The sequence below is a fragment of the Protopterus annectens genome, chromosome 10.part0 (assembly GCF_019279795.1).
Source record: "Protopterus annectens isolate FY-2018-M chromosome 10.part0, PAN1.0, whole genome shotgun sequence".
Classification (NCBI taxonomy): domain Eukaryota; kingdom Metazoa; phylum Chordata; order Ceratodontiformes; family Protopteridae; genus Protopterus; species Protopterus annectens.
In genome coordinates, this window is record NC_056744.1 from 1,213,498,622 (window position 1) to 1,213,513,563 (window position 14,942).

Consider the following 14,942-nt stretch of genomic DNA (forward strand, 5'->3'; position numbering starts at 1 on the left):
TGTACGTTTCTTCAGCAAAGTCATAGTGCAGTTTCATTGCTGTCAATGATCTTCAGGCACCAATCAATAATTTATGACTCGGTTACTAAGCAACAACAAATCAGCTGCAGAACAGGAATAGAACTTCTTTGAGTAAAGGCTTTAAAAAAAAAAAAAGGAATTATCATGAATGATCTTTAGTTGTTACACCACTGCATGCTACTTTACAAGCTCCAGTGTACAACAATAACAGTGCTTGCATTATCAGAGTAAAGACAGATTTTTGCCCTCACTATCTACTTGGAACCGTCCCACAGAAGTTTGCTAACACTATCTAAGAGTAACGTGCATCCAGTCACAAAAGAGAAAGAAAACCACTTCATGTAAAATCAGTGTATGTGATTTCCAGATGTTTGTAAGAGTGTGCATGCTGGTTACCACCATGCATTTGCTCATGCAATTATAAGAACTAAATATCGCAAATGTAAGGTGCTTTGATGCAAAAATGTGCAATACAGTTAAAGACTATTTTTTAACTATATGATTATTATTACTATTAATAATGCTCTGTTCTTTGTCCTGATGTGGAACTTCTGCAAACTACAGACTAAGAGTATATACATACTCTTATTAATTACACACATACATAATGTTATGTTCTTGTCTTTTAGTATCGTCTACTGAATGAAGATGCTGTTGAAACTTAATGAAATTGCTAAGCAAAACTTTTCAGAACTAAAAAGTATACACCAACCTCTAGGTTTCAATAAAATTCTCACCCTCATGCTACGTTCACAATATGGGTTAGTCAGTTAGCATGGTGGCAAGAAAATGTGATTCAGACATAGAAAATTCATAATGAAAAATACTTCATTATAGTCTCATAACCATGTCTCTGAAATAAACACTATACCCTCTGAGCTGACCATGCCAGTGCTCTCCCTTGTGGCCCACACACTGCATTAGCAAAGGGACCATCCTCCACACGCACGCACACACACACACACACACACACACACACACACACACACACACACATATATATGTTTTACACACTTACACACACACACACATACATAGATATATAAATATATATATATATATATATATATATATATATATATATATAGGTCTAGGACATTTCACTGAATGCACACTTCACTGAAAGTCAAATTAGTGTGCACGTTTCACTAAAAGCACAATTCACTGAAAACTCAATTCATTGAAACACATTTCACTGAAAGTTATATATCGCCTTTTCCCCACTGTAGTGCGACCCTGGAGTTAGTATATATATTTAGTAAGGGTGGAGCACCGCTCCCCCACATATTTTAAATTTTTGAACTATATACATGGAAACTTGCAATTCCAGTACATTACTGTTTTCCGAACATAATATATACTTAAAATATGGTGCCCCCCCACACCCCCCCTTACTATATATACTAAATCCAGGGTCCCACTACAGTGGGGAAAAGGCAATACATAACTTTCAATGAAATGCGTTTCAGTGAATTGAGTTTTCAGTGAATGGTGCTTTCAGTGATTTGTGTTCAGTCATTTGAGTTTCAGTGAAATGTGCATTCAGTGAAATGTCCTAGACCCATATATATATATATATATATATATATATATATATATATATAAACACACACACACACACACACACACACACACACACACACACACACACACACACACAAAACCAGACTTGCAATTCTTACTTAATTCCTCTAGTGTAACCACTCAGGCAGACACACACATTCAAGCAGGCTCATTCATGTCACTACTGAGAGACACTCACACACACACACACACACACACACACACACACACACACACACACACACACACACACACACACACACACACACACACACACATCAACACCCTCCCTGCTCCCAAGTCTTTGCTGAAATTACTTGCACTGCAAGGACTCCCACATGATTGAATAGTTGATCACTGTGATTTTACAAACAAAGCCAAAAAGTAAAATGGTCAAAGCTAGCGTTTTTCACTGTGTGATACCTTAAACCTCCTAGAATAGAGGCCAGTGGGATATATGTAAATGACCCCTTAAGGACATCGAAAGTTTCAGCTATATGGCTTTTAAATGTCCATGAATATTTACTTTTTAAGTCTTTATGGACAGATTCAGGCCAACAAAGCCAAATGCCACTAGCTGTGGACATGCACATTTCGGCCTTATGATCTCATAAGCACAAACTAATTGGTTTATCTGTGTGACCTTTTTACTTTTTGGTTTTGTTTGTTAGTTGGGATATCTTGCAGACACCTTAATGGTTATGAACATCAGCAGGGTTTAAAGACCATGTGTTTCTAGATTATAGACAAAGAGTCCTCTTATACTGTGCTGACAAGGTCATAAGAAGGCTGAAACATGCACGTCCACAGCTAGTGGCATTTGGCTTTGTTGGCCTCAATCCGTCCATACAGATTTAAAAAGGAAAAAGGAAAATGTTATGGACATTCAAATGCCATACAGCTGAAACACTTGATGTCCTTAAGGGGTCATTTGCATATACCCATGGGCCTCTATTCCAGGAACTTTAAGGTATCACATAGTGAAAACTCTAGCTTGGCTAGGTTTTTCTTGTAGTTTTTAACATGATTTTACAGTTGTCACTTTTCCTCTAGAGAAATAGCTAAGCAAATTAGAAGTACATACATTTTTGAGGACAGCGCATGGCTAATTAACATTAGCCTCTCCCCACGAGCTGTCAAATTACAATATGGCTTCATCAGCTAGACCATACTCTGAAATGAGGCCCCTGCAAGGGAAAATCTCAGTGGTAAGGCATACTCTGAATTTGAAAAACTTAGCACTTTGCAGAAAACCTTACAGTTTTTCATTTCCTGCATCAAGCCAAGCTTTTCTGAATCCCATGGAATATTTTTTTGTTATCACTAGTGGAGGAAACTAACTTCTTTAAGTACATATCCTATTAAAAGGTAAAAGAAGTCAGACAGTCTAATGAAGTTTAATTATGTATACATTCATACAGTTAAGCTGTCAACTAAAATCTGTCTTGGTTGAAAAATGGTAATTCATGACCTGTGAAACTCAAGTTACCTTATTTGCAAGCTTAAGTGCAGCTGAGCTCCATAAGTCGTTCTGTTTAGATAAATGCTTCACTTGTTCCTCTAGTCGGTGCCTCTGCAGCTGATACAGTCCATGATATTCATCTAACAGGCTGGAAAGCAAAAGTAATCGGCTTTAGATAACAATTGATAGTGTTTTTTCAGTGGTCGAGGAGTATGATTCCCTCACTTTCTATTTTCCTGACTGTGGGACTCTAGGCTGGTTACCTAACCAAGCAGCATTCCCTGGTTGAGTCTGAAAAGGATACAATTAGACCAGTGCTCTATCCAGTTCACAAATAAAATAAAATAAAGTAAAATAAGAACATAAATGCTGGGATTACACAGTCATTTGCAACATGCAGAAATTAGAATCTGACCAAATTAGGCATCAGGATAAGTTTAGGTCTGTCTACTTCTGTGATGCAAACTAATAATGTGCACCAAACACAGAAAGTAAGTGTGTAAATGTACATAAATGTATTCAAATACAATACAGAAAGATCTACGTTTGCTACAGGTTAAAAATACTGCAAAATGTAAATAAATGAAAAATAAAGAAATAAATAATGCAGAGAGCTAAATTTGTTTCAGATAAGACTAATATCTGAACCTAAAGTTTCAGAATGCAGCCTGAATTTAATAAACAGTGTGTTGTATGATACTAGGCAGTACACTGGTTCAGTGGTTAGGGTCACTGACACATTGCTCCAGGGTCCTGGGTTTCATCCTGACATAGTTCCTGTTTAAAAAGACTCCAGCTATTTTGTACATATCTTTGTGAGAGTCTTGTGTTTTTTTTCAGAATTTTTTGGTAATTTATTTCTTGTATTTGTAACATTTATTGTATTTTAATCTCTTTGCTGATCTGATGACGTTTTAACAGCAGTGTCAGTGCTGCAGCAGGTAGTATACTCACCTTTGCTGCAGAAGGCTGTGGGTTCTATTCCCACACCTAGTAGATGGATACTGACACTGCAGTATAACATAGTACCTATCAAAAAGAGTAAGGCTCCTTTAGTACCTATCAAAAAGAGTAGGGGTCCTTTATTTAACACAGCATGAAAACATTACTTACATATTTACAGGCACACATATACATGTCAATTTCGTAGTATCTATAATTTTTGTTAATACATCCTCATTGTTATTCTTACACAACTGACCCCCAAACCTTCTTCCACAACCATAATCTGATTTTTTGAAATATATCTGCCAAAATTCATTTTTCATTAAACAAAATTTCATTCAGTCTTTCATACAAAATAACCCAGATTAAATAAAATAAAATTCTATCTACCTTTCGCAGATATTTTTTCTTGCTTGTATATCTATACATAATCATATTAATGTCCGTATTGTTTACATTATTCATATTAATAGTCTCAAAAATTTTTACTCACAGAACTTTTTCCAAGGTTTCACCACTCTTTCGCACTTAAAAAACTGCTCTGTTGTCTCTTCCTCCCCACAAAATAAACTCACTCTTTCAACTTTCTTTTCATGTGGCATATTCCCCTTTACTGATAACTTGTATATCACCAGTCTCCATAGGAAATCCTGTCACTCCACTATCTTAGTAATATACTTTTTCCCTTGCCTAAATGGTTTTAAACACTTTTTCTGGTAAATTTGCCCATGGATTTACATAATAATATAGTTTTATCACATTATACCACATTCTTCTATCTTTCTCTATATCATCATTTTTCCATGTTAGTATATTTTCTTGATAATTTTTAATTTGATTTAAAAATTATTTTTCTCAATTCCTTATTCTCATCTCGCAGATGTTTTGTACTTCTATTTAAACACTCTCACAGTTAAGTTCTCATTCTCTTCCATTACCCACTTTAATGCTCTATAGAAGTTTAAAGAAGCAGAACAAGCAACAGGATTTAGTAGCCTCAATCCCCCTTCATCTTCACTCATATTTAACACATCTATTTTTACTGAGTTTAATCCTGAACCCCATATGAAAGAAAACACCAGCTGCACAATTTTCTTTCATATTATACTGGGATCATATAAACATTTGACATATACTATTTTGCCATTTATACCAAATTCACAAGACAAATCTTTTTCCTGAATGATAATCTGTATGTCCTGCACATGAGACATATTTCTTTGATTTCTTTTGTCAAACGCTCCCCTTGCATCATAACTATATCCTTTTCCCCAAATTATATTCCTATCAAACACTTGATTCATTAAAAAATACAAACCCCCCAATTTTCCCCATATCACATCACCCACACCCTTACTTTTATCTCTATTCAAGGTCATTCCCATTTCCTTTAACTATGCATTCAGATAAAAACAACACTTCCCTCATCCATGCTTTGCTCTTAGCAACTACAACTATATTGTCTGCTTATATCAAAACTACCGGTTTCACCACCTCCTTTTGGAACACATATTGATCATCTTACATTTTATAAACAACTTCACTCACTGTCCTATTCATCACCAATATAAACAATATTCCACTCATGGGCAGTCTTGTCTTATACCAAACCTCTTGCATAGTTCTTTACTCAGCCACTTATTTAATAACAATTATCACTCTGTTACCCTGATATGCTGGCATACGCACTCTCATAATTCTATTACCTACTGCACACTTATCCACAATATCCCATAAAGCATAATTTCATACTGTATCAAATACCATGTTGATATCAGCTACCATAATTTTCACATCCTCCCTTTTACTTATAACATCAGCTACAAATTCTCTCACAACCAATAACAATTACTTAATATCCCTTCCCTTTTATACTATATATACTTTCTTCCATAACATCCCTCATCCTTTCTTCCATTCTCCTGTGTTTTATTCCCATAAAAATTATAATCTCTGTTTTTTACTGTGATGTGTCTCCATTTTTTTATTTCATTGTATTCAACTATCTTCCATTTAAATTTTAATATCCCACTTCATAGCTGTTCACAAACAAATCCTTCATGCAACCAGTTATTCAGTGCATTTACAAAATACTCTCTTTGCCAATCCATTAATTTATTGTATATTCCATACCTTATACCATCTTCGCCTTATGGTGAACTGACATTTACTTTAATGCTTCATCCAATTCACTAACAGTAACTTTGTTTTCAAATTCTCCCTTAACTCATTCAGGAAATGTATTTACTTTCCATTTCCTTTTATTTCTCATCCTTATACTGTACATATTTTCTACATGCTGTACTATAATACTGATAATTTGCTCTTGTGTTCTTTTTGCCTCTCTTTTTAAATGTTTTATTTCTCTTATTATACTAATACTCCCTTTACTATTTTACCCAAATATGCAGATACCTCCTCCCTTCTCCCTTGAAAGTAGTATCTGCCTAAACGGTTTTGCCTTATTTTTTTCTCGACTTCTTTTATATATTTCATAGGTTCATAAGTTGGTACTAAGCTATCGGCCCTAGGGCCTATACAAGCCTACCCATAACAATTCCCTGGATATTTCTTCCCACAACATTTACTTCTCTGGACCCCTGTCTAGCAGGGTGACTGACATGATCCCCGGGGTGAATTTCCTATCTTCCATCCAATCATCAAGGTTCCTTTTGAAGAGGGCCAAGGAGGAGCTCTGCTTGACATGTATGGGCAGTCTATTTCAGAGTATGGGGAGTCTCTGGGTCAGGAACCTATCCCTCCAGCATGTTTTGTTCATTGTGATGACAAGGTTTAGATCCCTGGAGCGTGTGGCTCTGAGGGATTGGGATTTCTTTAAGTGGAGCATGTCCACCAGCTTAGGGTTTGACATGGCCTTGTACGTTAAGCAGAGATCGCCTCTGAGTAGACGGTATGCCACAGAGTATAGCTGGAGATTTTTTAGACGGTCAGCATACGGCATCTGCTTTAGGCCTTTGATTCTTTTAGTGAGGTATTTCTGTGGCCTTTCCGACTGTTGCAGATGTCTTGTGAGGTACATACCAAACGAGGCATTATACTCTATAATTGGTCTAATGAGGGATGAGTACAGTGGGACAATGACCTCCTTTTTCCTGGATGAAAAGCCCTTAGTGATGAGGTGTGCCACATAGAAGGATTTCCTGACTGTTGTGGCAATGTGGTTATGAAAAGTGAGACCACTGTCCACCTGTGACCCTAAGTCTCTCATCACACTTTCGATGTTTAGTGTACTGCCACCTATGTAGTAATTCATGGGTACATGTTTTTTTCCAAAGGGGATAACTACACATTTCTTGGCATTAAGCTTGAGCCCATGGCTCTGGCACCAGGCATCTGTTTCTGTAAGGCCCTTTTGTAGAATATCCACATCATTTGGGGATTCAATAATGGCTCCCAGTTTGCAGTCAACTGCGGACTTTGTTAGCCAGAGTCCCTTAGTGTTGGCCTGTACTTCAGAGAAGTAGATACCAAACAAGAGTGGTCCCAGGACTGAACCCTGAGGTACTCCACTTGTCACTTGTCTGGAGCTGGATTTGGAGTCAGCTACTTTTACAGTCTAGGTTCTATCAGTTGGCGACCGATCGAGTGACGTAGGGATTTATGCCCAGCTTAGTAAGTTTATCTATGATTCCAGAGTGGTGGATGGTGTTGAAGGCCTTGACAATGTCCAGATAGGCTGTGTGGACTGCCTTACCCTCGTCCACAGCTCTGGAGACTGATTCAAAGAAGTCAATCAGGTTCAGGAGACAAGATCGGCCTTTCACAAACCCAAACTGGGTGGAGTCCAGTGTTTGAAGGTTGCCAATGTCTTTGTTTATAAGTTCCATAATAATGCGTTCCATGCCCTTGCAGATCAGGCTCGTCAGACTGATGGGACGGTAGTTCCCGGGATCCAAGTTGATCGCCCTTGTGGAGTGGGATAACTGTAGCTGTGTGTCACTCAGTGGGCATGAAGCCTGAGGTGAGGCTATGATTAAACATGACACTTAGGTGAGGTGCCAGTTAATTTTGTAGTTCATGTAGTACACAGACTGGGATGTCATCTGGTCCCATTGATTGCTGTATTCTTAGCTTTGAAGAGTGCGGTTTCTACCTGTGTGGCCATGATTACCGGAATTTGGCAATCTTTTGGTATTGAGATGGGTCCTTTAGGGGGTGAGAGGGGGGTGAAGTTGGCACTAAATCGATTTGCCAGGATATCGGCGACATCCTTGGGATCAGTTTATTTAATGCCATTCTGTTGAAGCTCAGAGCAGATCTGAGCATTGCCATTTAGATTGTTGACATAACTATAGAATGCCTTGTGGTTGTCTTTGGAATCTTTGGCAATTTTATTTTCGTAACTAGCTTTTGAGGATTTTATGAGGGATCTCAGCTTCTTACTGTGGCTGGTGAGGGAGTTTTTTGCATCCTGGGATTTTCCTCTTTTCTGCAACAGTTTCTTCATTCTGTTGTATAGTTTGTTTATAGCAGGGGCCATCAGATTGGCTTCCTTTTTTTGGAGGAGAGCATCTTGGTTCTTTTTGGGATGGCACAATTCATGCACGAGTGGATGTGCTCGTACAGTGCCTTAGTGAAAGATTCTGCAGTCAGACTTTCAGATCCTGTCTGCATGGGTGTCATGAAGTTTGTCACTTCTGACTTCAGTAGCATGAAGTTGGCTTTGGAGAAGTTTTTTAAGGAGGTTTCCTTACTGGGGGGTGGGGGTGGGATGTGGATGTCAAGGGTCATTTGCTTATGGTCAGACCTGACCAATGAGGGGTGATCACTGGTGTGGAGCATCTATCTCCCATGTTGGTAATGACCAGGTCTAGGATATTGGAGCCCCTGGTGGGACTTAGTTGATCCAGGGCACTGGAATTTATGAATTCCAAGAACCGTTGGGAAAAGGAGTTGGTACTCGAGTAGTTTTCCCAGTTAATGGCAGAGTAGTTGAAATCACCCAGTATTAGGGTGTTTGGTTGTATCTTAATATTTTCCAGTATGTTTAGAAAGATGTAGTGAGAATCTTGGGGCATGTTGGGGATCTGTAGCAAGCTACAATTTGGATTGCAGTCTTACCTAGTGTTAGTTGCACCTGGAGAATTTCAGATGCATTGTGTTGGGCAACTAGCTTGGAGGTGTGAATATCCTTGGTGAATATGGACACTGCTCCACCTTTAGTGTATCGGTCTTGGTTTTGTGGCCGAAATGTGTGGTAAGAGTTGTAGTGTGGCATTGCAGAGGTGCTCTCTGGAGCCTTGAACCAAGTCTCAGTTACTGCACAGATATCGATGTTCTCCATTTTTAGGAGTGCCTCAAGAGAGTGCATTTTGAGGGTTAGACTTCTAGCATTCAGTAGCATTACCTTCAGATTTTGCATGCTTGTATCTGTTACGGTGGTGGTTTTGTCCTTTGACCCTTGCCTAAAAAAAAGCACTATAGGGGTGGCAAGAGCTTTAGCCAGTAACCTGAATCCCAGGGGTGACAGATGCAGACCATCTCTGGAAAAGCATCGTGGTTTGTCGATCATGTCTTCCCAGGCAGACAGATACTGGATCCCCTTTGAATGACACCAGAAGCTTAGCCAATTGTTGAAGTCAATCATTTTGTCCTTATACTGTGGTATCATTCTGGGCGAAGGCAGGATGCTACTCAGGGCTAGGGTCATACCTGCCTGAGCTACATGATCCGAGAGCTCTTCCATGTCTTTTTTCATGTAGTCCAGGGCGGTACGTCTCAAGTCATTCACTCCAGCATGGACAATGACAGAGTCATATTTCTTTTTCCATATCATAATACTCTCTTGTATGATTCTCCAAATTCTCTAATATAGTTCTATATATTTTCCCATGCTTCACTTTTGCATTCCTTCTTACACCATCTTGCCAAAAAAAAAACTTTTTTTAGTTCAATCCACCACTTAGACCATTTTTTTATAGAGGTCCTTCAAGGTGATACGATGTTTCCATAACTGCAATATTTCTCCAGTTTCATCCCACAATTTCTCATTTATTCTTTTAATTCCATTTCCTATTTTAATTTACTCCCTTTCTTCCAACAACTCTACCCATATTCCTAAATAGTCTGAAAACCTCATCACAGCTGTATCACAAGCTGCTACCACCCAAGCCTTCTGATAACACAAAGGTATCAATTTCAGATCCAAGTCCCCGTTCTATATGTCCATTGACTTTTGTTCCACAAAGTTAATTTACCACATTTTTATCACTTTCTGTATTTTTTACATCTTTCCCTTCATTTTACATCTTCCCCTTAAATTACAATTAAATTCCCCTTTAATTTTAATTTTCAGTGTTAATCACCACATAGTATAATATCTGATGAAACAGATTCTCTCGTTCATTGCTAGTTATACATGCATATAATGCTGTAATTCTATAAACATGTTATCTCCACCTCACATCTAGTACTTTCACTATTTTTTATACAACACAGCCACCCCAGAACAGCTTTCACTTCCTAAGTTCCATATTATATTTCCAACCCATATTTTTTTTCTGTAGCAGTCTTCCTTCACTTGTCAGGAATCTTACATCATCTAACAGAATAATATCTGTATCACATTTAGCACATTATTCTAGTATCCTTATCCTTCTTACACTGTCAATAATACTGTCCTCATTTACTGGCAGTACTCTAAAACTGTTGCTTTTCCTTCCTTTTAAGTGTAGGGGAAACATTTTAAAATTTTCATTGCCTTATTACTGAATATTTTCCTGAGTTTATGTACAAATAAAGTACAATTGTGTAAGTAAACTTACCATAACAGTAGATGTTTGAATGATCACTGCTGCAGTCACCATGGCTATACGGGTCATATCCTTAAGGATATAAAACCTGGTCAGCTTCCAAAGCTTCAGGGCACCTTCCACACACTCAAACTGTCGAGCAACGTGAGCTGAGCTGAGGAAAGGACAAGTCTGGGCATGAAGCCCTTCAGAGCTTTCCTAACAACAGAAAGATGGAGGCTGAGCCCTGACAGGACCAAGCTAGGAACAACAAAAATTAAATGTCCACACCCTGGCACACCACAAAGCACACCAAAAAAAAAAAACACAAGGGAGATGGAGGGAGGCAACAGCTACTGCAAAATAGATGATTTGAACATCTGCAATAGTAAATTTACTTACACAACTGTTCATCATATTGATCACTTCTGCAGGAGTCTTAGCTATATGAGCAGATTACCATAGCTAACTGCATTTGGCAGGTGGAGGGAGAAGAGTCCAGGGGCCCCTGGAGAATGTTCCTAGCAAAGTCTGATCTGGACCAACAGAAGGACTCAAGCTTATAGTGCTTTAGTTTTGCTACAGTGAGTACAGCAAAACATAATATCCTTAGGCAACCATTTGGAAGTAATATCTTTTGGCATTGTTTATTTCTTGTGAGGTAGATGAAGGGATAACCAATTAAAAAAAGAAAAGAAATGAACAACTGATCCAAAGATCTAAAATAATTAGTTCTGTCAAGGTAGCACCTGTGTTGTCTGTGGACATCCAAATTATGAAGTATCCTTTCTCTCTCATTTGTAGGTTCAGGAAAGAAAGTGGGGAGATGAATAATTTGGCTTAAAGTAAACTCAGATACCAATTTAGGCATAAAAGAAGGGTTGGAGAATGAGATAAAGTTGAATCACCATAAGAATTTGCAACTCAGATACCCCTCTTGCATAGGTCAGAGCAATTTGTAAAAACTTGTTTCCATGTTAAGAACCTCAAGTTAGCCAGGTCAGCTGGTTCTAAATGGAGCATGTTTTAGCTTCTCTAACACAAAATTCATATCCAAAAGAGGGGACACCAGTTTTCCTGGAAGCCTCTTATGCAAAATCCTTTCAGAAATATTTTAAAAGGGGAGGATCCATGTGCAGCCATGCTGAAATGGTCAACAAATAATCCTTGATAGAGGAATAAGAATGGCCAAAGGATAGGAACACACACAAATATTGTAAAACTGGAGAAATATTAGCCTTGAATGAGAACTAGTTATGTTGTTGGCACCAACTAGAAAACCTTTTCCACTTCCTAACATATCATTTTCTAGTAGCTGGCTGTTGCTGCACTTCCTCAGTAAACAGGTGCCTAAAAGGAATTAAGACCATATTAAACACCCCTGTTCTTGTGTGAGTAGATCTAGTCTGTGAGGAAGCTTGTAGTAATTGCCGCATTGCCAAAAGAAAGGAGAACCATAGTCGCCTAAGTTAGAAGGGAGTTACTACAATGTTCTTTGTGGAGTACTCCAAATATTAGTGAAAATTGTAGAAAAGCATACAGGAACATTCCTGTTCAAGGAAAAGAAAAAAAAAATCTGCCTTCCAGGCCTTCATACATGGAGTCCTGAAACAGAATCTTGACAGCTGATTGTCTACCTGAGGAACTTGCCACAGAAGTATCAAATCCTGGAAAAAACCCTGATCTAGTTTTCATTCAAGGGGGTCTGCCATAGTCCTGTTCAGCTTGTCTGTCACACAGTTTTGCTCTAACAGAATGTAGAAGGCCTGTACAGCAACACTGTGCTGTGAAGCTATATCCCAAGCTAATATGGTTAGTTTGCAAAGGGGGTATGACCTGGTCCCCCTTGCTTACTGATGCACCACATGACTGTGGTACTGTCTGTAAACACTTGAAGAGGTTGTGAGGACTACAGATAGTTCGCAGAGTTGTGTGCCTTGTTCAGGGCAAGCACCTCCTTGATATTTATGCGAGGTCCAGGTGCAGACAGATCCTTTGATCCAGACCTCTCTGCATCAAGCACAACTTCCTTTAAGAGCACACAGGGAACAAACTCAGCCCGGGGTCTGGATTTCTCTAAATCTGTCTCCCTCCAGGTCCCCAGTAAGCCCCCTACTGGTACAGCTGTAGGGTTAGACCCTCAGCCGAGTGTCCAAGCCAAGTCCTCCAGCACCCTCTCTGTAAACCCAGTGCTTTGTGTCCCTGCCAAGTAACTGATACAAACACACTGAGAGATTTGATTCTTCACACACACACACACACACACACACGCACACACACACACACACACGCATACACACACACACACACACACACACACACACACACACACACACACACACACACACACACACACACACACACACACACACACACACACACACACACACACACACACACACCTGGGAAAGGCTGGCACATATTTACTTGTTGTGTTCCCTTCTGCCCAGAGTATAAGATAGTTATCACTGCCACCAGACACTTCACAAGTAGCTACTCTAAGGTCCTTAACAAAGGGTGTCCAATTATACTGTGTAATATTAATACTAATACAAATGGTAGTAGTTGACCAAGACGGCTAGGCCTTCTGGAGTGGCCCACACAGTGTCACCAAAAAATATAAGCATTCGCAAAGGTTGAATACTTTCTACAAGAACCAGCCACAATAAAAGTTTTAAAAATATTTAATAATAAATAATAAAAGAGCATGAAAATACTGAATATGTATTTACAATAAACCAAAGAGTTCAGATCACAGGAAATATTGAAAACAATATGCATGGACAGGTTCAGACAAAAAGAAAAAACAATTCCTAAACTAAGCTTTACTATATTTTCCTGACTGAATCTAAAATAATTTATTGTTCCCTAGTAATTTACTTGGGCAAGGCAAGATGAAATATATGAGCAGTCTTTTTAATCAGGCTCCCAAATGGAATACTCTATACTCTTAAAATTCTCTTTGTAATATCAAAAATATAACTTCCAAGAGGGCTGGCAGAATGTCCTCATCTGGTCACCTGACTCTAGGTTTTCACAGTACTGCCCTCTGAAGCTGAGAAGGGAATTGAACATAGACGTCTGCAATACACATCCAAATGTTTATGGCAGTGCCTGGAGGCCTCCCCTCTTTTCAATGAGCTAATGAACAAAGGATCTGTCCCACACCCAGCATCGGTCTTACTCAGCACTGTGGGGTACCTTTCAATGGTTTAACAGCTCATTTCCACTTCCCTTATTTTTTTTTAAATAAGCCAGCTGGTTAACCTTTGCTGTGCCAGTGTCCTCTATTAAAAACTATGCATTTAATTCAGTTACCACAATATATGTACATTTCTCTTCATTTCAGCAGGGTGCACTACTGATACATTTTAACAAAATTAACACAAGCAGAGCTCACAAATACATTTTCAGCACAAGCATCTGTGCAAACTAGCTTGCTATACAAATGACATATAATTATTTACAAAATTCCAGCTAGATGTGCTGGCACAAGTCATACATCCACAGTTTTACATAAAACCTGCATACATTTTTAACATCCTTCTCTTCCAGTTAATCAGTTCTAAACAGCAAAGTAACATTTTTAACACTTAAATTACCATAATAAAGCAACTGTTAATATGGACAAACATCCTTCTTTTTCAGAAGTGATCACCTTCTGACTTATGCAGTCAGAAGTTACCATAACCAAGATAAACAAATTATGTACAGCCACATACATAACACTATAAAATTCAATAAACAAACCTTTATCAACTCACTAAACAATACAAGTTCATAGGTTCATAAATTAGTACTAGGATAGTTGCCCTTGTGGGTAAATTTAAGCCTAGTTAATTATCCCATGTGAAAATCAAACCCTGCACCTTGTCTGTGTAAGTTAAACACTTTAACCATTATGCCCACCTCCCAGAGGAACACTCTAAAATTTATGCCATCACATAATGCAGACTCTTACTTTAATAGCATCCTCCTAAAAACCCTTAATGATTGAGCTCAAGCAGATAACAAAAGATTAAGTTCAACCCAGCACCACGGTTAGCTAAGGGAACAAAAAAAAATTATGCATCAAATAGACAAATGCATGGAAAGAGTGGCACAAAAATATAAATCAAGCATTGTTTCTAGCATTTAGACACATTGTAAACTTCACTAAACACCAGACTAAACTAGAAAAACAAAAATAGAAGTTATGT

The 14,942-nt window shown here is 38.4% G+C and overlaps 1 protein-coding gene across 1 annotated transcript in view; it reads right to left on the bottom strand.

Annotated features, from left to right (window-relative positions):
• Positions 1–14,942, bottom strand: part of AXDND1 (axonemal dynein light chain domain containing 1) — a 2,684,234-nt gene that overhangs the window by 1,407,446 nt on the left and 1,261,846 nt on the right. The window contains exon 12 of the mRNA XM_044085955.1: positions 3,074–3,194. Coding sequence (XP_043941890.1) covers positions 3,074–3,194 — 121 coding nt within the window. The remainder of the gene's footprint in view (positions 1–3,073; positions 3,195–14,942) is intronic.